Source organism: Passer domesticus, chromosome Z (assembly GCF_036417665.1).
Source record: "Passer domesticus isolate bPasDom1 chromosome Z, bPasDom1.hap1, whole genome shotgun sequence".
In the NCBI taxonomy this organism is placed as follows: domain Eukaryota; kingdom Metazoa; phylum Chordata; class Aves; order Passeriformes; family Passeridae; genus Passer; species Passer domesticus.
In genome coordinates this window covers 63154938-63179505 of record NC_087512.1, presented here as the reverse complement: position 1 = coordinate 63179505, position 24568 = coordinate 63154938, and the positions used below count along the sequence as shown (strand labels likewise).

The following is a 24568-nucleotide window of genomic DNA, read 5'->3' as shown; positions in this document are numbered from 1 at the left end:
GCTTCAGAAATAATCACTCTGATCTTTTTGCATTATTTAAATATTGTGCATCTAAATATCACAAATCCTCATGCAAGGATGTGCAGCCTGGCACAATTTTCTTACTTAAACACCCTTCAGTTTCTTACATTTATGGGTTCTGTAAACTTTAATCAGCCCTTCATTAAAAGAAACCAACAAGAACACTTTATTCAGCCAATTGCCAAGTTTGTTGCACTAATGGTAGTTACTACTAGTAACTAGTAACTACTAATGGTACTTAGTACAATATCAATAAATGGCCACTTGTAGAGGGACAGACATTAATCTCCTTGTAGAAGCAAGTATTCTTTTAATGGTACAAACCTTTATCCCTCTAAAATATGATTTTAGAGCAAGACAAAGTTTTATATCCCCAACTACTACACCTTTGGAATGAATGAATTTTTTAAAATAAAAGAAAAGGGAAAAGGATTAAAATGAGGGAATTGGGTAAAAAGTGAAATATAGTGAGAAATTTTGTGATTATAGATCTTTGCTTACTTCCTTGCATGTCTTGCTGCCTCTGTGAAAACCAAGTAGGGAAGCAAAGATAAAAAGGAGGTTTTATCTGTATCCAGAATAATGATTCTGTGCTAGCCAGGAAGGAGAAGTTAACAGGAAACTGCTAAAATACCTGCCATGGGATACATATATTGACACTGTATTCAACTGGGAGCATTATTTATGATATAGATACATTCACTACTTTTAATCAACCCAGGAAAAATAATTTATTTTTTTCATTCAAACTTTGTCAATGCTGAACAAACAGCAAATAAATTTTGAAAATAATGTCCTTTCCTAAGACGGTACATAGAAGAAAATATCCTAAGCAGAGCTTTAATGGAAGCAATCTGCCACTGGAAAAAGTACTGACTTCCAAATGCTGCCAAGACTTACATGTAGTTAAGCAGGAATGATGCACATCAGTTACGTGACAGTAGTTGTAAAAGATGACATTGTTTGTAATTCTTAGTTTGGTCATCTACTGCATCATTTCTCATGACCAGCTCTGTCTTTTGGTGGTAATGCAGTGAGTGGGACCACAAGATTTAATCTAAACACAAACCCAGCATTTTCCTGATCACCTATCTGATGAGTCCTAAGGAGATAATACATTTAGTACTGGCTCTTTCCTTTTTGCATTGCTGTGAGCACAGTCTTGCCTTCTAAAAATAAATGCAGTGATATTCTAAAAATGGATGTAATTATTAGATCTGAAGAATTGCATCACAAGGTTTAGCTTAAATGTGGTACTGCAAAGGCAACACAGAAAAGAAAACTCATCGGATTAGATCCCCATGAAATACAGGAGCTGAAAGGTCTAACCCCTAATTATTAGACACAATGATCAATATGAAGTTAGATAAAAAGTATTTAGGTCTAAAAAAAAAACAAGGGATGAGGAAAAAAATAAGTGACCTTTTGTGTCCTAGGTATACCACCAAATTCATGCTGGATACCTGGAAGGGGATTCTTGTCCCCAAGCTGGTAAAAGGGACACATTTATAACATTCTCTGCATACATGATAATTCAGCATTACAGATTTCCAGTTAAATGATTGCAAAGTGATGCCAGAAGCATGTTCTGAAACTGACACCCCAAGACTAGCTGAAAAAAATACTTTTGTGTCCATTCTCTGTATTGAAGAAGTTCCTCTATCCAGAGCCATTTATTGAGCAAACACACATAATCTAATAGGACATCATCTGATCAAAGTAGGATACCTGACTTTGGAGTATGAGAATCATAAACTTGCTTACGGTCTATCTGGTCTGCAAACACTTCCCCATAGATCATCCAGTAAGGCATGTAAAAAATGTTTTTCGCCAGCTTCCATGAAGGCTCCTCATTGGGGAAGAGAATTGCCTGTCTTGCCACACCAAAGCTCATCAGAACCACCAACATGATGATGACAAAGTACATCATGTCTATCATCTGAATGTAATGACAGGAAAAAGGAGAGAAAAAGAGAGAGAAAGGACAAGAATTAGAGGAACTTATTTGTCCATATTCCTATTATTATGAGCTGCAAAAAAAGAAAAAGTCTGTGAATCTTATAAACAGAATTTTCAGAAACAAATTTTGAAAAGCCATTCTCATTTATACATAAAAAAATTATTTTCCAAAGAAGTGGTATTTTTGTGTCCTTGGTTTTACCCAGTGTGACTTCCAAGAACAATTCAAATGTTATGAATAGGCTTGAAAATACAAAGTACCATCTGGTCACACCAGTTGCCTCAACAAGAATACATAGGTCCACTAGAATCAGCAGCCTGGTCTGGGCAAGGGTCATGAGATGATGCTTATAGGTACCAAGTGGCAACTGTACCTAAGCAAAAGAACTGACATGGATAATTTTATTCACTGGTAGTCATTATCTTGGAGCAAAGGGAGCTGCAGCTAACATACGGAGGAACGGGTGGCAGAACAGCCTGTTACTGCAACATAAGGGACACCATGGTGGCAACCAGTGAGAAAGGAAAGCTGTGATACTGGCTGGGCTAAAAATCCGCATGGTGGGGGAGTTTGACAAATGCTGCATTAAAAAACCCAATCAGATAACAGACAGTGAACTCTGTTCTTCTTCACTGTTGACGGCCTCATTCACATATGCCCAAGATTAACTAGTGTTTGCAAACAGTGCCCACCCATTCAAAATGTTCCTGAAAAATGTGGGACAGAAATCCTACAAGATGCTGAATAGATCTGAAGTGTAGAAGATGCACTGTTCTAGAAAAGGCCCTCAAGGGAGCAGAACAATGGGCATCAGGCAGGTACAGCAGAGATTACACAAAGTAAATGTGAAAAAAATGGGAGATGTGTGAAGTCCCTGGTAAGATCCCTTTGAAATGTACAGACTTGCCAGGTCTTCATAATTGTTACAATTGAGCTGTTTTTCACAGTTCTGGATATAACTTTTGTCTCTAGCCAAAACTCAAGTTAAGAATCCTCTAACCCTTATGAGTTTTATTCCCTCTAGTCTCTATATTTTCTGGCTCAGCTGAATTCAGTCCTCCCTGCAAGAGAGGCATGAAACCAACCTGCACCTCAGCTGATGGCCTTATGGCTCCACTGGGCACTTGCTGCAGCCCAAGGGCAGGGCTACTCATGGCAGGAGCTACTGGAAGAGGGACCGGCTTGCAGCAGATGGATCTGGTACTGCTGCAGAGGTTCTTTAATTTTAAAGCAGCCTGAGGTCCAAGCAACACTGGGAAAGTATGTGCCAGAGAAAAGAGGGTTATGGGGTACCAAAGAGAGAAAGGTATGCTCGTGTGTAGAGAGAGAGGCTCTAGGAGAAAGGCACCAGCAGAGCAGGGGTCAGATGAGAGAGAATCGGGAAGATGGAAAGAAGAAACTAAGGACAAGTGAAAAAAAAGCAGGGGAAAACAAAAGTCTTGAGGTTCATAAAAACAGCAGGAAAGAAAGAAAAAAGACCTTGGGGACATGAAAGAGGAAAAGAAATGCTTTAAATAATTAAAACCCAGTGAAGTCAATCATCAACATTTAACTCAGGGCACTAATCTCTCAAAAAAATATTCCTTTAAGAAGAGAAATTCCAGATCAGTGTACTTCAGAAATCCTGAAATGAGAAAGCTGAATAATGATATTTAGTTCTCACTGCTTTTAGGGAACAAACCAAGAGGTAAAACCTCATTCCTCCTTTCTTGTCTGATCAAACTTTGTGTCAGATGGCAAAATATAACTTGATATGATGTAATGTAATAACTATTTAAAAATGTCATGCAAGCAAATAAACAAAACCAGTATTTTGAGACAATTTAAGACAATGTCTTAAATGTTTCAAGTGTTTTTGATCAGGAGTCACACAGGTGTGACCTCATGTTGCAAGAAATAATATTTTTAGTGCTGTTCCCTACTCAAGATGCACATTAGTTTTCTCCTCCGTCAGTTGGGTATCTTCTAAACTCTCAGTAACTTGTGTGAAATGCAATGAAATATATAGACAAATTTCCACTGACCATTGTATCAGGCCCTTTGGCCTGTGATGTCAAATTACAATTGCTGTTTTAACAAGGCAATGGCTATTTCAATCATTCTAAAGAACTCATCAGTTACCTGTTTAAAAAAGTGTTAAACCACAATTTTTGGGGTACAATTTCATAAAGAAGTTGGCTATATTTCAACATCTGTATTTGCAGAAATGCTAAAAAATGCAGATATTTCCACACATTAAAGGAACTGATATACCTCTGAATCTCTTGACATTCCACAGTCATTTAATTTAATTTCATTCCTGAAATTTCGTAAAGGAAATTAGATGTATCACTGTGTAGAAATCAGAAAAGCAGAAGCATATTCTGCTACTGAAATCAGTAGACAATAATAAGCTTGGCCATCCTTGTATCTTCTTCTTTGCTTTAACCTATTGCTCTTAAACCACTCAAGCCCATTCCTGATTCTTGCTTAATTTCCCTTGCATGTTTGTTCAGAATGGCCAAAGGTAAAACTTATCACAGCTATTTCATTGACTGCAGTGTAGAGACAGGTGAAGAGAAAGCTCAGCACTGGAAAGGTAGAAAAAGCCATCCTTTTCCTCCTGTGTGTCAAACTTACTATAGAAGCTCAAAAAAAGGTCTCAGGCATTAAATATGGTCTGTTGAGGACCACAGTAGTTATGACGTGCTTACTCTGTAGAAATATGTATAATCAACTTCATGTCCTTCACAGTGCTGAACTGAACTTTCAACACCATTTGGAAGACAGAATACAAGGAGGTAGAGAGACACATGATTTAAACGAAAATACACAAGAGAGCCCATGGAGCAGCCTAGAGTCAGCAGGTGCAGCTTCCAAGGAGTGCATCAGCTGGACATGAGCTGTACAAGAGAGTAAGCTGGTCAGAAAATAGATGTGAGAGGCTGATGTGTGAAACTCAAACTGGTTGTGTATTGCATGTGTAGGCAAAGGGGATGTTATCAGACTGGCTGAAAGTGCAAGGAGAGTTGGATAAATGATGAAAACCAAGCAACAGGAAGGCACAAAATAGAATAATTTTCCTCCTATAACTGCCCAGATCTTCAGAACTGTTTGGCTGCTAAATTCAACACCGTCTAATGTAGACAGTGAGCACACAGAGGCTAAATATTTTCCTGCATTTGTTTTCCATGGAAAGTGGAGTAAGGTTTTATTTGTGGCATGCATGTGAAAGTGACACAGGAATGAAAATGCTATTAATTTCAATCACTTCCTTTCTGTGTGACCTTGAAGAAAATTGAACCATTCTTTATGCTGCTGGTGGAGTTGGGCTCCTATCAGCCACCTGTAACAGACTAGAAGTTTGTTACACGTGGCCCCTCTGTTACTGAACTGTTGCTCACCCTGACTGTGTTAGCATCACAGTTCTGAAATTTTAAGTGCATGTAGCCGTGAAAAATAAAGCAGAGTAGAGGGGTAGCTGTTTTTTCACAAGTTTTATACACCACATATTGTGTAAGCTTCAGTGACCACCAGATCCACTGGCAGAAAGAGAGTCCAAAGGTGGCAGGAAAGGAACCTGCTAAGGCAGTGTTTTCTCTTTGATCTGTATTCCTTTCTCTAGTCCTGCTGTCTTTTTACAAAAATCTCCAAAAAGAACTGCTGAGTATTTTCACTCTGGAGCTCTGCAAAACCTCATGTCAACCACCTACAGGCTTTCTTGAAGGTAGGGCACTTCAAAATCCCTTTTCCAGGACATAACAACTCAATTATCACTTTCAGGTTTTCCCTCAATCTACTTCACTGGATTTTTTTCCACTAAGCTCTTCTTTCTTTGTCAAACCCAGCACTGTGGGCTTGTAGTAGAAAGCTGGTAAATTGAGGGGATAAGACAATGGTTTCCTGTTGGATAGGGTGTGCAACTGGATGTATATTTTGTCTTTCAGTTTTATACCTGCTCATTAAGCCACATAAGTTGTGACTATTGTAATACCAAGTAATACTATATTATAGTCCATGCACTCATACATGTCCCCTTTTCTTATGATGGTGAGGATGGATGAAACTTTTCTTTAAGGACCGTTGTAAGATATATACAACAGCCTGTTTGGATTTGCTGATTATTGCCACATACCAAACAGATAGCAGTATTTCATCTAGAGGAGTTAATATTCAGTTTACTTTTTTTTACTTAAAGTGAGCTTCAAGTGGCTTTAATCCATTAAGAAAACCCCAAATCTTAAACCTCAAAATGCATGAAACAGACATGATTTACACAAGAAAACCTGGATACTGTATGTGAAACATGAACATATGTATCAGCTACTTGTGCAGGTATCCAAATATCAGGGATATGTGCATCTGTAAATCCAGCCATTTTCTTTAACTGAAACAAGCAAAATGCTGCCTAATTGCTACACTTCAATGGAAACATGAAAATTTAAAATTGAAACATTAAAAGTCAAGCACATGGGAGCAAATGTCTCTTGATTCCTCGTGCATGCATTTGCTATCACACAAACTGTTAATATTCCTGCTATGGTGTGTACAACTGATGTGGCCAGGGCACACACTTATGCAAATGGACTTCTCATGTCACAAGGACACACCTGAACTTCAGTGATGGAAGAGCATGTGGATGTGGATCCAACTCTAAGAGAGTCAATCTCAACCATAACCATTATAGTTTTGAACACAACATGACTATTACAACACATTGAGAGTCTCAAGGTACTACACACCCGAACAATTTTTTCTTTACCTTAACAAACCACCTGCCTTTATAATCACCAAATCTCCTTTGCACTTTCTGCAAATGAGGCACACAGGGGTGTAGGGTGGCTCTGCTGTTCATGTCAGAGGAGGAAAAATGATACATCCTCTAACAGAACAGGAAAAATTTAATCCTTGATTCTGGAGGTTTTGATTCAAGAAAGCACTGATTTCTAGCCTTCATGAAAACACTAGTGTAAAAATCATACAGGTGGATCTGCAGCAATGCCATTGGCTAAGGACACTGAGCTAAGGACATGCTGCCAAAAAGAGGTTTGCCCATTGCTCTTACCATTTTCCCGATCATCATGACGTAGGGCCCCAGGTACTTGTTCACGCCGAAGATGTCCAGCAGCCGGATGTACCAGTAGATGATGTTGACGCAGTAGATGACGCGTCCGTCGCTCCGGAGAGGCAGGTCTTGCAGACGGAGAACCATCCCAACGGAGAACAGGAGGATAGCTATGAGGTCGGTAACATTCCAGTACTCCTGGAGCCAAACTTTGACTTTTTGCAGCAGTTTCCCAGGCTCTGACATGAGGATCTGAAGGAGAGAGGAAATGCAGAGGAGAGGAGCTGAGCTGTTTTAATATAAAGGTGAAGAAATCTGTAGTAAGCAGATAGATATATGGCCACACAGGCCAAAAGAAAAGCTGATAGATCCCTACCATCCAAATGTCTCTATTATTTTTCTCCCAAAATCTTCAACCATTCTTAATATGTATCTATGTGCAAGATACTTTAAAGGACAAAGTGGACAAAGGACTCAGTCTAAAGGACTCCTCACCAAATCAGTAGAAATATGTGTATGTATTTCTGTTTTTCAAATGTATTAACCCTACCTAGGTCCTTGGAACGGAGGGTAAAATACAGAAAGACTTTTTCAATCAGAAAATTCACATTTAAAGAAGCTATAGATTTACAGAAAGTTACATTAAAAATGTGTATCAAATGACCAAGAAAAAATTAATAACCATAAAGCTCTGCATCAGAAATTTAATACAGAGAGATACTAGACACTACTTGGGCCTGTTTTTGGAAAATAGGTTACACAGACAAGGATAAAGGTCACAAAAATAAATGATCTTACCTTATTAATTTATTGTCATTCTCCTTGCAAGATCATTTGATTGTTTTCCCAAACTACTCTTAGAACCATTATTCAGGTGATTTCCATGAATAAGTCCAACATTTTAGTGAGTTAACAAGTTGTCGGTTTTCATTTTATATATTTAGCCCAAGAACATTTGAACAAACTCACATAATTCCTCAAAAAAGATGAATTTGTTTTTGGAATGAATTTTGGGCTCACCTGTGAACAATTCCAGCCTCTGCTTAGAAATAAATTATGACAAATGTTGTTGGTAGACTTTTGTGGAAATGTCAGCCGGGGGTGAATGATTAGAGAAAAACCAGGTCACAGAACTCCTGAGTGCAGCCTCCTACCTGCTGAGCCAGCAGTGCCTTGGCTCCAGAAGTGCTGCAGAGTCCTCGTGTGGCTACTGCCACTGCTTTCCTTTCTCTTCTGCTTAATGATGTGTATTCATGGTGTCACTCAAGTAGTGTCTTTTCCTCTGTTCTTTTTATTTATAATGTAGCATTTACGACACAGTGTCAGAAAACTGTCTTTGAAGCCTAAGTGTTGCAAGCCCATTTTTAGTCTAGTCCTCCAGAGCACTGGCTTCAGAATGTACAAACATAACTGGTAACAGATTAGCCCAGGGGTACAAATGTGCTATTTCAGTGGAGGTCAATGGGACTCGCATTCACTCACATTAGGGCTGAATTGGGCCTCTGGTGTCACTGTGGAATAAATGGACCTTTGGCTAAGGGAAAGAGGACAGCATTAGGTGGGAGAAACTGTGAGGGGCAGGCTTAACAGAGCCACTTCACTCTATAGACCAAGTGCTACTTCAAATGCTCTATCTCTGCTCTATGTGTCTGCTTTTGCATCCTTAGGGAGATGCACACTATTGCTTGACATACCAAAAAAATTTTAAAGAGTCACATTTAAGGAATTTAGCTGACTTTTAAGGCTTGTCAGAAGATCACCCCATACTTGTGAATGCTACTAAATGAATATCACACTGAAATTTGAATACAGAAATTTTGTGGGAGAAGAAGGAAAGATGGAAAGAGGGAAAGAGAAAGAGAGAAAGAGAGAAAGAGAGAGAGAGAGAGAGAGAAAGAAAAAGAAAGAAAGAAAGAAAGAAAGAAAGAAAGAAAGAAAGAAAGAAAGAAAGAAAGAAAGAAAGAAAGAAAGAAAGAAAGAAAGAAAAAGAAAGAAAGAAAGAAAGAAAGAAAGAAAGAAAGAAAGAAAGAAAGAAAGAAAGAAAGAAAGAAAGAAAGAAAGAAAGAAAGAGAAAGAAAGAAAGAAAGAAAGAAAGAAAGGAACAAGAAGAGGAAGAAGAAGAAGGAGAAACTACTAATTTTAAAGATAGATTTTTTCCTGCCTTTTTTTTTTTAACAATCCATCTGGCTTTCTAAAAAAAGAGACAATTTTATGATAAGCTCATTCATAAAAACGTACCCTGAGAAAAATAATAAAGAAAGTTATTAAAATGAAAAAAAACCCCTCAAATCCCATGCTTATTCCTTTTTTACTATTTCTTGGCTGGGGAGACTTTACCTCTCTCATCTTCTCTATTCCCAGAGTGAAAATGTATGAGATGACAATCCACTCCTGAATAGATGGCCAGCGATCCATCTTCACCAACACAATGTAGTTGAACAGCATCAAGTAGCCTATGTATGCCAGCTGTAAAGAAAAAAAATGAGTATAAATTGTCACTGTCCACACAACGGAGCTAGTTTTTTGGATATGATTTGATACTCCTGAATCTAGTGTAACCAGGGTGTCACTGACAAAAGAACAATAAGACTGTCCTGGGTTGTCTGAGAAAGCTCACATTAAGTCACATACTGTTATGGAATCTGCAAAATAATACATGCACATATGTCCAGCTATATCTATCTCCTCAAAAAAGACTTTATTAATGCAGTTATCTTGGGTCATCTCACAGTGAAGGCAATCCTGATACCACTGTATCAACCGCACAATTAAGTAAGCTACGTGAAGATTTCTCCCTCATCTGCTTCTAAAAGCCTTTAGTCCTCTAACCCCCCTTCTTTCTGTTCCCCCCCTCTTTCCCTTCCCCCCCCTCCCCATCCCCCCATTCACCTCATCTGGGCTGACTCTGGCATTCTGAATTCAGATTTTAGGCATTATTAGAGGTCTGCTTACCTGGTGCAGTACTGACCTAACCTACAGCATGTTTCCTTCCCAAAACACTGCTACTCCTACTCACATTGCTGCAGCAAGAAGCCAGGCATAGCCATGCACACATTTGCCTTATAGTTTTTGCAAATTTTTAAGTGTGAATGTTTTTCTTTTCCTTCCTAATATATTCACCTTCCAGGTTAATTTTTGACGCAGAGGAAAGTGTGAATTTAGTTTTTAGTTTCTTTTTCTTTGTTTTTCTGCATGCTGAATGTAATTAAATGGTCTGTCAAAAAAAAAGACATGTCAGGAAAAGTGACTCATCAAGTTCAGAGAAACCTGAGTGTCATTCTGGAGCATGGGCTAAAGCAAGGATTTCACTCGGGTTCATGGAGGCTAGAATCCAACCACCTGTCTACTTTGCCTTTCAAACAGCAGCCCTATAAGAAAATGCATCTTAAGGCTAAATATAAGTCAGAGAAAAGATGACTCAGTTCTGTGCATGAACATTTAGTCATTGTGACAGAAAGCTGTAATACATACGTCTATATTTGAATTCAGTTTTTATCTCTCAACTGCTTGTTACTCACTATTGCGTACATTGGTTCACATGTAAGCTGAAACAGCCACAGAAGGCCTTGAGACCTTTGGGTAGGATTATTTCAGTTTTCTGCACATCACAGAACAGAGTTTACAGCTCTATTGTATTTGTTAGAGAATGTCACTTCCACTCTTTGTAAAAACCACAGGATTCTGGCTTTTGTTCCAGCTGCTGGCTGAGGACACTCAAGAGAATTTATTCTAATGGCCATAACTATCAGTACAGAGGAAGCAGACAGTTAAAGCACTACTTGTCTGCATAAAACAGAGGAGGAAATTATCTCATTTGTCTTTCAGTTTGTGAGGGATGATGGATTGCAATGCGCAGGTCTGGAGGCTGCTCTTCCCTTACCACTCCTAAAGGAAATGGAGAGCAATGCTGATGTAAACCAACACAAGGGTGACACTGGAGTCAGGAGAACCTCTGTCTGGGCAGGCAGAACTGGATACACACCTCCCTAGTGGAAATAGAACCTTCTAATACAGAGCAAAAAGCCAGGTGATACTGTTACTTAACACTTTCTTGGACCTTATTGATTACCAATTGTCAGGAAACATACTTTGATCTGATTCAGCAGCCTTTGGTGAGCACTTGTAGTCAGCATGGCAAAAGAATGAGGACACAGGTTACAAAAGTGAAAGAAACAGCAATAATCTAATGGTAACTAGGGGATTTTGCTTCTTCCAAGCTTTTAAAATGTTGGCTTTTTTGGTTTTGGTGGGTTTATTTATGTCAATTCAAACTCAGTAAAAATTGCAAAATGTTTTCGCTTGACAAAAAAGAAAAGAATCTTGATTTGTGAGTAAACTTATACTGAAATGTCTCCACTTTGACCCAAGAAATTAGCCCTTCAGTGACAGGGTGAATGACAGTCCCCTTCTCTCTCCCCACGCTCCTAACTTGCTCTCACCTTCCAGGAGGTGACACTGATCCAACACAGTGGTCAAACTTCAGTGTAGCTGTTTGTGCTGGTACTCAAGATTCTTTAAAACTGCTACTACAGAAGTAGCTGGACCCTGTTTTTTCTTGCTTTTTCATGACTTGACAAATAGCTAGGAGCTGCCATTGCCACCTTTGAAGAAACTAGGGAAAGAAGTGCCTGCTAAGAAGTTTCAAGGGTGGATTGCACCTGGCCCTTTTATGGATGTAGTCCCATTCCACAGAAATGTGGTAGAGGACACACTTGGAAATTGTATCAATAGGTTAGTACTTCAAGAAGGAGATCACCCATCTCTTTTCTGATTGATTGCAATAATTAAATGGTCATAAACTCTTACATTCTGCTAGTGTCTCAGTTAATGCTAGTAGTAGTGATGCCTAAAGATCTTGCTTTTTATGTATTTTTCATATATTTGTAGATTTTTAGACTACTATTAAATAGTTATATAGTTCCTAGTATTTTTGCTACTCTTTCCCTTAGATTTCAGACTAGTAAGTTAACCTGCTAACACATTCCTAAAATACTGTTTAGTCTTATTCTTAAGAAAAAGAAGTCTGACAAGAAGCAGGCTTCTGTTTTTCAATCAGAATGTAAGGAGACACAATATGAAATGGGGCAAAGAAGCCCTAAATCAACTCCAGTGGGACAGTACCCAGAGAAAATAGCCTAACGAACTACTCGTCTAATTGGACAATATTTGTTAGTTATGCTAATTGGTTAAACTTATAAAAATTGTAGAAATCCAACGCCATGTAAGCACATCACTGCCAGGATACCTGGAAGTTTCCAATAAAGCTTTACTTTTTATTATACTATTTTAACACTTCTGCAAGTGTTTTTTGATATTAGGACAGTGGGAGTAGTCAAAAGTAGGAAAAGATGATCCTCTTCTGCTCAAGCAATCTGTGGGATGAAACACTTGCATCATGGTTTCCAATGTAACAGCCACAAAACACAACAGAGCGGTTGACTTTTTAAATTGCTGCATGTCTAAAGAGAAAGGCTAAAGTTGCAGGGGAGTTGTTTGTTGGTTTGTTTGTGTAGTTTTTTGGGGTTTTTTGTTTGGTTTTGTTTTGGGGTTTTTTTTTTGAGAAAAATTTGTCCAGTGTCTGCTGAGCCAAATGTTACTTATTCAAATATCTTATTTAACTTGCTCTTGTGTATCTGAAGAATGAAGGTGAATACAGCTATATAATAATAGAGATAGGTAAATGCAGAATATTCAAATTGTTAAAATAGCCATAGGATCTTTTACATGAATTTTGGACTGCATAATGTAAAATTGGAATGATTTATTTTGAAATCAATAAATAATATTTGTGCCTGTGTATTTGCAAAATGTGATAGGCTGTGTAATTTTAATCCTTCTCTGAAACTTGTTATGCTCTGAGTCTCCAGGAATTCTCAATATACACAACAGGTCAAACATGGAAGCCAGAATCCACCTTAATTTGCTCTCCAGATTCAGTGTATCCAAGATCCAGTTTTAATAAATGACCTTGATTGAGACCTGCCTCAGGACATAAAACTGTAGGAACAAGCCTAAATGGAAATCCAATATTGATTTCTCTCTCCCATTTAAAAATTGAACTAACAGGATGCTTCTTTCTATTTGCAGTGTAAAGACTTTTCTGTTTGTGCATAATACACACTACGATTGATAATGAGACTAGGCTGCTGATGAGTAGTTTCTGGACATGTGGGCTTGATTAATGCTCAGTGGCCACCAAGTTTAACAATAAATTACTCCAAGCTGTTAAACTCTGCTAGTCTACAGTGTCCACCACAGTTAAGACTCAATAGATGTGAGTTGTTCCCAACACCTGCAAGGCAATTTTTCTTATAAGTCACTTGCAGAATGATCCATTCTTTGTGATTTGGTGTGCTTTCAGCAGAGTGATGGAAAATATGACCAGGAAAAACCACCTGAAACCATCTAGCCAATTCCATTGGGATGAGGCAGGATTAATTCCAGCCTACCACAATGAATGTATGTCTTGATAAGATACTTTAGAAATCACTAATAATAAAAATCTAGCATGTCCTCACACAGTTCATGACAGTACTTCTTGGAGAAGTTAGAAACTGTTTCCTAACTTCTTACCTAGAACTGTCTGGGTGTTATTTTTCGTCCTGTTCAGCAAGGATTTTGAGGTACTTAGACATATTCAAAAACTGTTGCATTCCTTCTGCAGACCTTTTATTTTTTACAGAGAAAATATTCTTGCTTCCTTAGTCTCTCCCCTTAAGTCAAGCTTTACAAAATTCTTGCAACATTCTTCTTTTTTGGGGTCTTTCAAACCAGTCCACACTTGTCACATGATGCAGAAGCTGAACTGGAATGGACTATTCCAGCTAAGACTGAAAGGATCACTTTTTGTGATCTTTTTAGTCTTATCCTTCTACATTCTACTGCAATTTGCAAAATAACTAATAACTAAATAATAAATAAAATAATAACCAATCTCTATTCCATCATCCAAGTTTTGCATAAAATTATTATATAGCATCTGATATAGAGGAGAACTTTAATCCCTGCTTCCAGCTTGCTAATGAATAATTAATATCTACTCTTGAGGACTAATTGTCAAAAAGCTTTTTATCCACATAGTAACTTTAATATATCTTTATTAATTTAGCTGTGAGAAAACCCTGTGAAGTTTCTGGTACTGTTTTACCATAGTTGAAATACATGACATCATTTTTTTTTACTCCTTCTGGAAGCTTCATTTCTTTCTAACCCAGGGAATATACTGACTTAGCCTAATTTGTTCCTGAAAAATGTGCATTAGCTGTCAATCATGTCTTTGATATCTTGTGGGTACTTACACGCACATTTTCTCTGAAAGACACTCCACAGACAGGTCAAAACAGAAAAGAAAAAGTTCCAAGGAAAGAAGTGCTCTACCTCTTTTTTTATCAGTTATTGGATAATTCATATTCTGACTCAGACCAACCTCCCACTGAGTTTACTATTGGAAGTAATCCTATTTTAAATTTCCCTATAGGGAATTTCTTGGGAGCACTACAGCAAACTGCTCCTTACCATTTTATTTAAAAAAACCATACACAATCATTCAAATTTTAGCCATTAACTTCCTGGACAAAATGGTAATCTTTAAAAGTCATGGAAAGGTTTGCAATGTTACCAGACTTCCACCAAATATTTTTATTAAATTATTTATGTGTAAGTCCTCCAATACATATAAATGTAGACATCAATGAAACACAAAAGATGACCTTAGTCCAGTTTCAGTATTTGTACAGACATTATTAATATAACAGGAAAGATTTCTTACAGTGTAAAACCAAAACTTCACGATAGGAGCATTGTAGAACTCATAAATCTTTCTTCCAATGGGGATCATTCTGTGCCTGCTCTGAACTTCCTCATCCTCCTTCTTTCTTGAGGACTCTCCATTGCCCCGTCCAAGCATTGCCTACAAGAAATGATATATTTATGTTTCTTTCTTGTGAGAGAAGTATTTCACAATTTCTTAAAATGTCACTAGGAAACTGTTCTTGATCTCTAGATAAAACCAAGTGACCATAACTAGGCATAAAATGCTTTGCTTTCAAATTATCTTTCTGCAGGGAGGCTTCTGTTGAATACTTTGAAAATGGAAATCTACAGCTTAACCTCAACCCTCAGCTTTTCCTGACAAAAAATAAGTGTGGAGAATATTTTTCCTTTTTTGCTGTATGGACAGAAACACTTTTACCTGACAACAGCTTTAGGTGGTGTACTTCTATACAATAAACAGATGCTGACAGAAAACAGGTAAATTTTGGTTTTAAACAAAGAGAAATTCATAAAGCTGAGATTGAGAGAGAACAACAAGGGGAAAGATGAGTTGATAGTCACTGAACTAGAAGCAAAGAAGACAGTGGCACTTTGTAAGTTAATCACTGGTCCTGCCCCAGGCCATGATCCCACATTGAAGCTTACGTGGATGTAAGAGGACTTACTAGCAAAGCTCACTGCAGCAGAAAGGCCTTGCATTGAAATATTCATGTACATGATTGTAGCTTCTTCCATAGTGAAGTTCTAGACCACTCATGCATTGCCTTTGCTAGGCTTGATCTCACAGTTACCACTGCAATTCAGACCCACTGAGAAGCTACACTGAGCTCAAGAAACACATACATAAGAAGTCCTCAGCTATGAGTGCAAACCTAACAGTCAAAAGAAGGTAATAGTCTGTTTGCTTATCCTTAATTTTCATTATCAGCTGCAGAGGAATGGAAGGACTAAATTACAATCACTGAAGTTAGTGCTTAAAAGAAGTTCCTTTGTATTTGAAGTGCAATGTGACCTATTAAATGTTCATTCTGAAGAAATTATTTAGTGAACAGTAGACTATGACAGGATTTTAGCTCACTGTGCCCTTTGCAAGGTTTTATTATTTAGTTTGTGGATGCACCTCTGGAATGCAGCACCCTGCACAGGAAATATTTGCAAGAATTGAGACAAATCTAAGTATGCAGGTACTGCATAATGATGCATTTGTTTCAATGCTTCTATAATGCTTTTCTACAAGTAGATGAAGGCATCCTTGTGCTTTTGTGTTAACTGAAGCAAACTTTCACCATCCATGAAGATAGCATTGTCCTCATCTGCAACTTAAATGGAAGAAAACCAAGGAAACCATTAGATGCCAGACATATGGTCTTTCTATAAAAAGTCCTTCTTGTCTCTGTATCTGTGCTCTCCAATTCAACAGCATGCACAGCACATACTTAACTATTTGGCTTCAGGTGAGCTAACTGATCAGTTTCTAGAGCCCTGCAGGAACTGGTGATGCACTTCTCACATATTTAAAATTAAGAATCACAATCTAACCTTTTCTTCCTGTTTCCAGCCTCATGTGGAGCTACCATATAGGTCTTTTCCCCGTGAAATAGTAATTTGTAATTATAAAATTTTTTTCAGTAACATTATTAGGACTGGGCTTGGTCCCATATGGCTCCTTCTCTTTAATTTCATTTATGCAATTAGTTTTTCCTCTAGTATTATTACTTTCCTTGTGGACTCATTGTCCCTTGACAATGGAAAATCTGACCATTGTCAGATTCAAGAATACCCTTGTATTCTTGAATCTGACAATGATGTTGTCATGCACATTTTCAATAAAACACAACAAAGATTCAGGACAGAAGTATATTACACTGAAACTAACTTGCTGGGACTGTCTCAAAAACTAAAGCCTGCTTTGACCAAGTTAACCTATTTCCTTTAGCTTTAATGGCTGAAGATTTTAAATTTGATTTCCATAAATACAGATAAAACATTACCTATTAAAAATTTAAATGTACCTCCTGTTGGTTCTCACAGAGCCCATAAAACACCTTGAAAGTCCATCAAGTCTTTTATAAAAAAGGAAAAGGACAAAGTGGCTATTAGGCAGAGGAGAAGGGTTTTTATGGTTATGAGACTTGCTGAATATAACCACAGTAGCAGAAGTTACACAACCTCCACAGAAGATATCATTACCTGAGATCCACAAAATCAAAGTGATCCTTTGATCTGTATCATTGATTGCAGGTTTTTTTGGGAAAAAAATTGAATATGATCTGAATGTTTTGGGAACACTATAGCCCAAGAAGGTTGTAATTTGTTTGCTTCTCTCTACTTACTGACGTTGTTTGGGGAAAACTGCCATCTGGAGCTGGTTTTCTGTAGCTTTTCCCAAGGCTTTGTCTCTGCTGTCCCCTGGTGTTCAGAAATTTTGCAGCAGAATGAAAATGAATGCTGCTTACTCTAACAAACGAGCAATGCCGTGCTTTAGTGAAAGGGATTATTTTACAGAGTTCAAATCCTTCACAATTTTACAAATTTACAAATTCTGAGACAGACTTAATTCTCAATGAAATCAGTGAGTTGTGGATGTTTTTATAATAATGCTCTTTCAGTATCTGGATTTATGCTTTAGCTTATGAATTCTGATTTTCTGTTTGTGACTGCTTTCTTCTTGATAACAATGTGGTAATTTTGTCTCATTACAATTATTTTTGAATTAATTCCATCATATAATAGTACCTCCTCCCCTCCTCCATGCTACAGATGGGGAATTTCTCTGAGATGGCTAGGGATTAGATTTGACCTGATGTTCCCAACTGTTAATTATACCTCAGTATTAACAAATTGAAAAGCTTCCCCATTAGAAACATTCAGAAATAACCTATGTAACTGTGTTAACAGAATAATTGCAGTGCCAAATGTGAACAAATGTTTTCCTTGGAGTGGGATGCAGTAGGGTGGGAACAACTCAACACACGGCTCTGTGTGGGCAGCATCTCTTTCTCTAATACATGATTTTGTGCATGATTCACCATGAGTCATGCAAGGTAAGCTTGACAGCAGCTCACCCTCATTGTGAAATACTGTACAACGGCATCATTTTAGCCTGAAGGGATTGATGTTTTCATACTTTTTACATAGAGATTTTATTAATCTGCTTTTGTTGTTATTGTTGGGTCAGATTTTGTTTTATGTAATTGAGGACTGTTTGCTGATAATGAACTATCAGGGGAGAGTATTGGGTTGTACATTTTTGCATTAATATATGTTAACAATCCTATACTATGTTCATGTGTTTCCTAATTAAATAACAAGAATTTCAGTTTTTCTGGAATGAATACAGGCTCTTCCAATTTCATCCTGAGTGAAATCTACATGCTATATAGAGACTTACTCCAGTTCACCGAGAACTGGTTTGGAGATGATACATAGCTGTGTAGAAACATCTCCCTCAGCACACCCTGCTGGATCCTGCACTGTGTGTGAAAATGCTGCCCCCATGGAAGGCAGGATTGTTCTAGAATTACTGTTCTCTGTCCTGAAACACTGGCAGAAAAAATATTTTAATGTCTTTGATTTACAGACACATAAAATCAGATTTTGCATGTGCTTGGTGGTTATAGTGAGCACAGGGAACAGGACTAAAGTGCCAGGAGCTCAGAAATCCTGTCTGCTGAGCAGAGCAAAGAACACAGACTGTGCCAGAGCGTATGTGTGGTAGTGGTAGTGGCATGGAGGGTTTTCAAACTCCTAGGAGGAAGAGAGAACCTCTTCTTATGGAAAGGGTCAGCACTTCTGCCTAGAGACCACCAGCAATGTCTCCCAATTCCGTTTGCCACATGAGATGCAGGGGTGCCTTGTTGCTTGCATGTGAGATGCTGTGAGAGCTGTCTTCCACTGTGAAGGGTAAGTTGGGCCAGGGGCAACAGGACGTGGATCATCAGACTTTTCTGTGTTAAGAACTGTATTTTTAGTGATATGATTAATATCTGGTTATTTCTTGTAATTGAGAAAAGTCTAAGCACACATACTACAGATGAATTAATATGATCCCAGAGGCCAACAGAACTAGCTCTTCTGCTGCAGAAAAGTTCTCAGACTAACTCAGTGATGCTCTGGAAGTCCAAACTTCCTATTCATTGTGGAAAATCGAGGCAAAATGAAAAATACAACAACAGAAACACCTTTCAAAGGACTTAGATGGGTTATTCTGTGTTCTGAAATAAAAACATTTACTGGGGAGCTCTACTGCCCAAACAATAATGTACTGATTAGGGTTAAGGATGCTTCTAGTTATGACTTCCAGAATTAGGGTTATTCTGTGAGGATGGAAGATTTCTGAAGTTTCTGACTGACCTGAATTTCAGCAATTAAGGCCTTGATTAGGACACTGTACAAATAGAAAATATCCCTGGCCTTTAGACTTTAACGTCCTCCTACTGCTCTCTGTTTAATATTCAGGATTAATGACCGTCAACTCCATACATAAATTGGTAAATTTCTTGGTGCTGAGGAGCAATGATGAGAGCAGTATTCAAATGTGTATTTGTGAGTAGCTGCTATAAGCCTGTTTCTTAGCATTTAGGCGATAAAGAAATGTGAGCCTATCACTGTGTTATAAAGTTAAAAGCAGGTGTGAATAACAAGTAGTGTACAGTGAATAAACACATCTTCGTAGCATATCCACATGTTCAGCTACCCACCAGACCCTTTAAGAGGAGCATAAAGCAAACACATACTTGCAAGCAGATGCACCCATGTGGAGACTTAAATTCACTGTTGCTGTAGTCTGCTGATCACATTGTTCTGTGCAAATGAGGTGTAAAATAGGGAAAAGACCACGGTGGCCCTGTACCTCATGCACTCTGCAAAAGTGCAGTACAGAAGAAGAAACTGACTCCCTGCCTGTCTTTAGCCACCTGGGCTTAGTACAAGACACACAGAAAATCAATGAACAGACCTTGCCTAGATGGGACCTCTTTATCTTCATTTTAGCAGAGAGAATATGGGTGTAACATGATGAATACAGAGACCTGAGAAGTATTCACAGGGAATGGTTAGAAGGAGAATCAAGAAGATTATTTAAATTATATATTATTTGCCAGAAAAGGAACTTTGAGATAAAATTTTTTTTTTAACATCACTTTTGTTTGTTAATCTTTATGCTGAACAAAGCTCAGGTTTGGTGAGTGACTGATCTATTGATTCAAAGTTCAGCAATGGATTAAACATTTATGATATCCCAGCACAATAAATTATTAATCTTATTGAAGTATTTATAAGGTATCCTTAATACACTAAAGGATACCATGGCAAAGGGGAAACTTCACAAAGGGACTTCCCAAAACATCTTTCATGCATCCTCTGATCAGTGGAAAAGAAACCTGACCATTATGCCAGATCATGTGACTAAGGCTGCAACAGTATGAAACTTCAGTCTAAAATATTTTCTTATATTTAAAATGTGTCAGGCAGCCAAATGTAACTGCCTGTGGCATCTAACCACAGACATGCAAAGATCTCTCTGCTACCAATTCATCTCTCCTCACCACTGAGTGAAACAGCTGTATTAGAAATTCTAGAGTATGGTCTAGATTATATGCAGAAATACTAAGAAAGCAGTGCTGACCAAAGATATTGTTTCTAAACTTGCTGGACTCCACAGGAAGAAATATTATTTTATAGAAAATGTTTAAAGTGCCTGAAACTTCACTGGAGTGATACACTGAATTTGAAGGAATTAAGGGAAGAGTCAATGACAGAACAGAGCAATAGGACTGTTAGCACACTGAAGGAAGAAGAGAGGGAACATCTAAGGTTCATCTGGAATAGCAGGTCCACTGCATACATCACTTATTTGCAGCAGGAGTCACAAGGGAAAAAGGAAACAGTATTGTAGACAAGAAACCAGGAGCTGGGATAACTACAGCAAGATGGAAAACACATCTTCCCCAAATTTCTCCTCATTACCAGGTAAAAGTCAGCTTTCAAAGTGCTTATTTGATTTGAATAGGCACTTCATAAGGGGATCAGAAGCCAAGGGTTAGTAAATTGCAATCAATAGCTAATGAGCAGAGAATGCCCCATTGCTGCTATTGTGGCTTCTGGTCCTCCCCAACAGCCAGGTTCTTGCCTGCAAACGGGTCCTGTAGGTGGGTCTTGTGGGCTGGTCCTTCGGCTTGCCTGCATATTGGGTCCTGTAGGCAGGTCCTTCTGCCTGCCTGCATTCGGGGTCCTGGGGGCAGCTCCTGCTGTTTGCCTGTGGGAAACAGTCTGGGTTTTTTTGTTTTTGTTTTTTAACTTAATCAGGCAAATCCCTTTTACGTCTATGCCTCTATCCTGACCAACAGGGGCTGAGTTTTAAGCCTTTCAAAGACACCACAATCAAACCCAAACAAATCCAAACCAAACTAGACTAAGGCAGATGTAATAGACTGTATGATAACTGCCCAAACTAAAATGTATGAACAAGAGACAGGAAGATTACTTGTGTAGTTTCCAGAGCTTTAGTTGTCTGTTTCTTCGTGGTGTAAATTATTCCCTCAAAGGCTATGTTGCTAATACTGACAAGTCCCTCCTTACACAATTCTGTTGAGTTGTAGAAGTGGAGCTGTCTTGCTGCTTGCTAGTGTCTTCAGTGGATTCAAGACTAGATGTGTGTTTGTGTAAAAGGCAATGACCACAAATACAAAAAGAATTTTAGACTAAGTTTTCATTTTTTTTCTGGCCTGTTCGCACACTTGCTTACTCTTTAATGAAGTCAACAAAAAGAAAAAAAAAATCTCTGGCTTCCATGAATCTTTGGGCATTTCCAAACAAAGGTTAGCCCTTTTCATGCCAGAGAGGTCATCTATCATGACTGAGTGCTCCTAAAATCTAATTCACTTAGTTCAGACAACGTGGCATCAAATTGAGTCAAAATATGAGGATATTACAGCACAGCATCTCTATGCACTGCTTCAGCATGACGGCCAAATGATGGCAACTTGTGTGGCTTGAATCCCATGGAGGAGAGGGGAGTGTGAAGACTAGTATCCTATCATGTGCTATATTTAGCCATCAGATGTTCTGCAATGCCTGCAGAGGTAGCAATAACAAATTGACAGCGCTGAGGCTGATGGTTTATTGTGAGCACTTACAGTGAGTTCCATGTCTTCCTCATCTTTTTCTTTCACTGGCTTCTCTGGTTCCTCTGGATCTTTTTCTTGAAGATGTATCTCATTGGCCTGGGTCATGTAGGGCATATCATCTTTGTTCTTGAACTCCAAGCTGAGGATTGAAGGAGGAAGTAGAATTCCTAGAATTACCTAAAGCAATAATAATGATAACAATAATCATCACAGAAAACAGACTATGGTCATAATGATTACTTAGCATCAAACCGAACAATTCCCTCAGGAGATTTAAGAAAAGAAAGACACATGTATGTACATGTGAGTTTCTATGACAATAAAGTATTTGACAATGGGGGTAATGTTAACAGAGCACTGAATCAAAGCATGTAACTTCTACTAGTGCTGCTGTGAATGTTTTGTCTACTTGCATATCACCAGGTGTGTAGTGCTACATACTAGAATATATTTACAAGATATTATATAGGGTCAAGAGTAGGTGGGACCACGCGGGTGTACAGACCTGCAAATGTCTGCATTTTACATAATACAAAATATCAGTATAAATGACACACAGAGAGTATTTATTTCTACAGAGAGGGTTAATAGCTCTTTGTGTCCATGCTTAATGTACACTGGCAGTCAAAGAAGTGCAACTATGTGTGGATCTGAGGAGATAAGGAAAAGCCAGCAAAAGAAAATGCTGATGTGCATAGATATGCATTTCCCTTAGATTTTGTTTCAGTAACCAGGCAGCTGTGTAATGGTCATGTTGATGCCAGCTCTCTTTCTTTTCTGCCTCCTTCTCTTAGATGCAGAAATTTCCCTGTTGGGATTCATAAGTAGTGACCAATGATTGGATTAAAACAGTACAACTGAATAGACACCACAATAATACAAAGCAAAGTCTGTATTCACAAGCACAATAGCTTTCCCTGGTTATGGTGCAATTTGATGGGGAATGATATTCTGATAAATCTCTTCCTGAATGAGAGTGAAACCAGACAGTTAACTTCTTGGCAGATTAGGGAGGGTGCTTGTGCTAATCATATCAGCAGACAGTTTGTGTGCTGCTGAAACCATTCAAAGTACACAATGAGGAGCAGGTAGTGTATGCAAATGCTGTACCCAGTCTTGGAAAAGCTTCCTGTACTGGTGTTGTGTTCACAAAATGATGGGTCCAGGATGAGGTGGTTACACACAGATCTGGCTTCACAGAAAGGCTATTTTTAAGAGCAGGTAGGATTAACAGCTGCCCCTAGCCCTTCCATTGGTGCCATACATCCCCAGCAAGAATTTAAAGAATTATATTCAATCTTCCGACCATTTCTCAGTTTCAAAGGGAAAAAAACAGTCCTTGGGAAATAAACCATGACTCATGCTTGCAAATTTATTTCTTTGTCATGCTGCCTCATGTAGCTTGTAGCCTGCTCTAGCTTTAAACAAGTTCTGCTAATGAGCTTCAACGAAATAAAATACAGACTAGAAACTGAGTAAAGGATCCTTGTGAAACCCTGGTGTTAGAAGAAGCTGAAAGGAAACAGAGCCTGTTACCTTCAGTTATGCATTGTGAAAGAAAGATCTATTTTAGGGCTTAAGAAATGTGCTAAAAAGTGGAATGCATGTAGTAGGAAATCAGTTGCTTGCTGTGCTGTCCTCCATGTACCTAGACTGAATTTCTGCAAAGCTAAACAGTGAACAAGGCAGCTGTCTCTTTGAAGGATAATAGGCCTGCAAGTTCAGGAAATAGGTAGTAGGAATGTCTCCTAATATAAGAAAGTTTTCTATCTGTAGCAGAACAACATGTATGCACAGGTCCTGCACAGGAATGCTACCAGCCACTTGTTCTCATTCATCACTGTCACTAGATTAAGAGCCAGTCTAGAAGCAATGCATGCACTCCTAAGCATTCTTGCCATTACTGAACATTTCACATGGCAACACAGCTGAGTAATTACCAATTTTCACACAGGCAATTAGTGCAGAAGAGAGAATCCCTTCACTGAAAATATTTCCCTCTCTGGGAGGGAGAGGCAATTGCTGGGTATGTTTTGACTGGTGACTATGTTTTGCTTTGGTGAAACAGGCCAGGGACTCAAATTCATCTCAGAATTCACTTTGCACTGTTAGCAGTTTTGTCAACTGTGGAAGTAAAGCTGTAACAGCTTTGGAAACTGAATTATCCTTTAAACCCTCTAAAGAAGTTCCTTCAGATGCCATCAGGAAGATTTGCAAGGGTTTGCAAGGAAATTTGTGCTGCTTACTTTGCTTATTCTGGGAAAAGTTGTCAGATCAGCACCTTTCACTAATGGTTAATTCACTTACACTTCTCTTTCCTTTATTTGTCTTTAAAACTCTTGACTAACTCCTCAAGTATACCGGCAGGGTGATACACTAACCTCCTAGCTCAATTCTTATTCTGATAAATGATGCCAGAGGGGACTTTAAGAAAGGAAAAGAAAAAATCTAAGCTGTGTGCTTTGAACTTAGGCTTATGATAAGCCCCATCTGAAGAACTGAACACAGGAAGAATATACCCTGCTTAATGTCACTGCAAATAAATATCTGAAATACAGTTACTTTAGACAGTTATTACTGATTTTTGTGAACCCTGTCACCATCTATTAGAATCCTCTGAATGTTAATTTCATTTTAAAGCAG

At 38.3% G+C, this 24568-nt stretch overlaps 1 protein-coding gene across 10 annotated transcripts in view; it reads right to left on the bottom strand.

Annotated features, from left to right (window-relative positions):
- TRPM3 (transient receptor potential cation channel subfamily M member 3) overlaps positions 1-24568 on the bottom strand; it is a 404729-nt gene that overhangs the window by 25683 nt on the left and 354478 nt on the right. For 6 of the 10 annotated variants that reach the window (XR_010354336.1, XM_064405787.1, XM_064405782.1 and 3 more), the window contains 6 exons: positions 21935-22102; positions 20929-21054; positions 14794-14934; positions 9363-9491; positions 7026-7277; positions 1786-1960 (listed from right to left, as the gene is read on the bottom strand). Coding sequence is in view for 9 of the 10 variants with exons in the window: in XM_064405787.1 (XP_064261857.1) it covers positions 1786-1960; positions 7026-7277; positions 9363-9491; positions 14794-14934; positions 20929-21054; positions 21935-22102 (991 nt within the window). In the remaining variant the exon portion in view is untranslated. The remainder of the gene's footprint in view (positions 1-1785; positions 1961-7025; positions 7278-9362; positions 9492-14793; positions 14935-20928; positions 21055-21934; positions 22103-24568) is intronic. The other 4 variants (XM_064405786.1, XM_064405788.1, XM_064405789.1 and 1 more) reach the window with 1 other exon arrangement.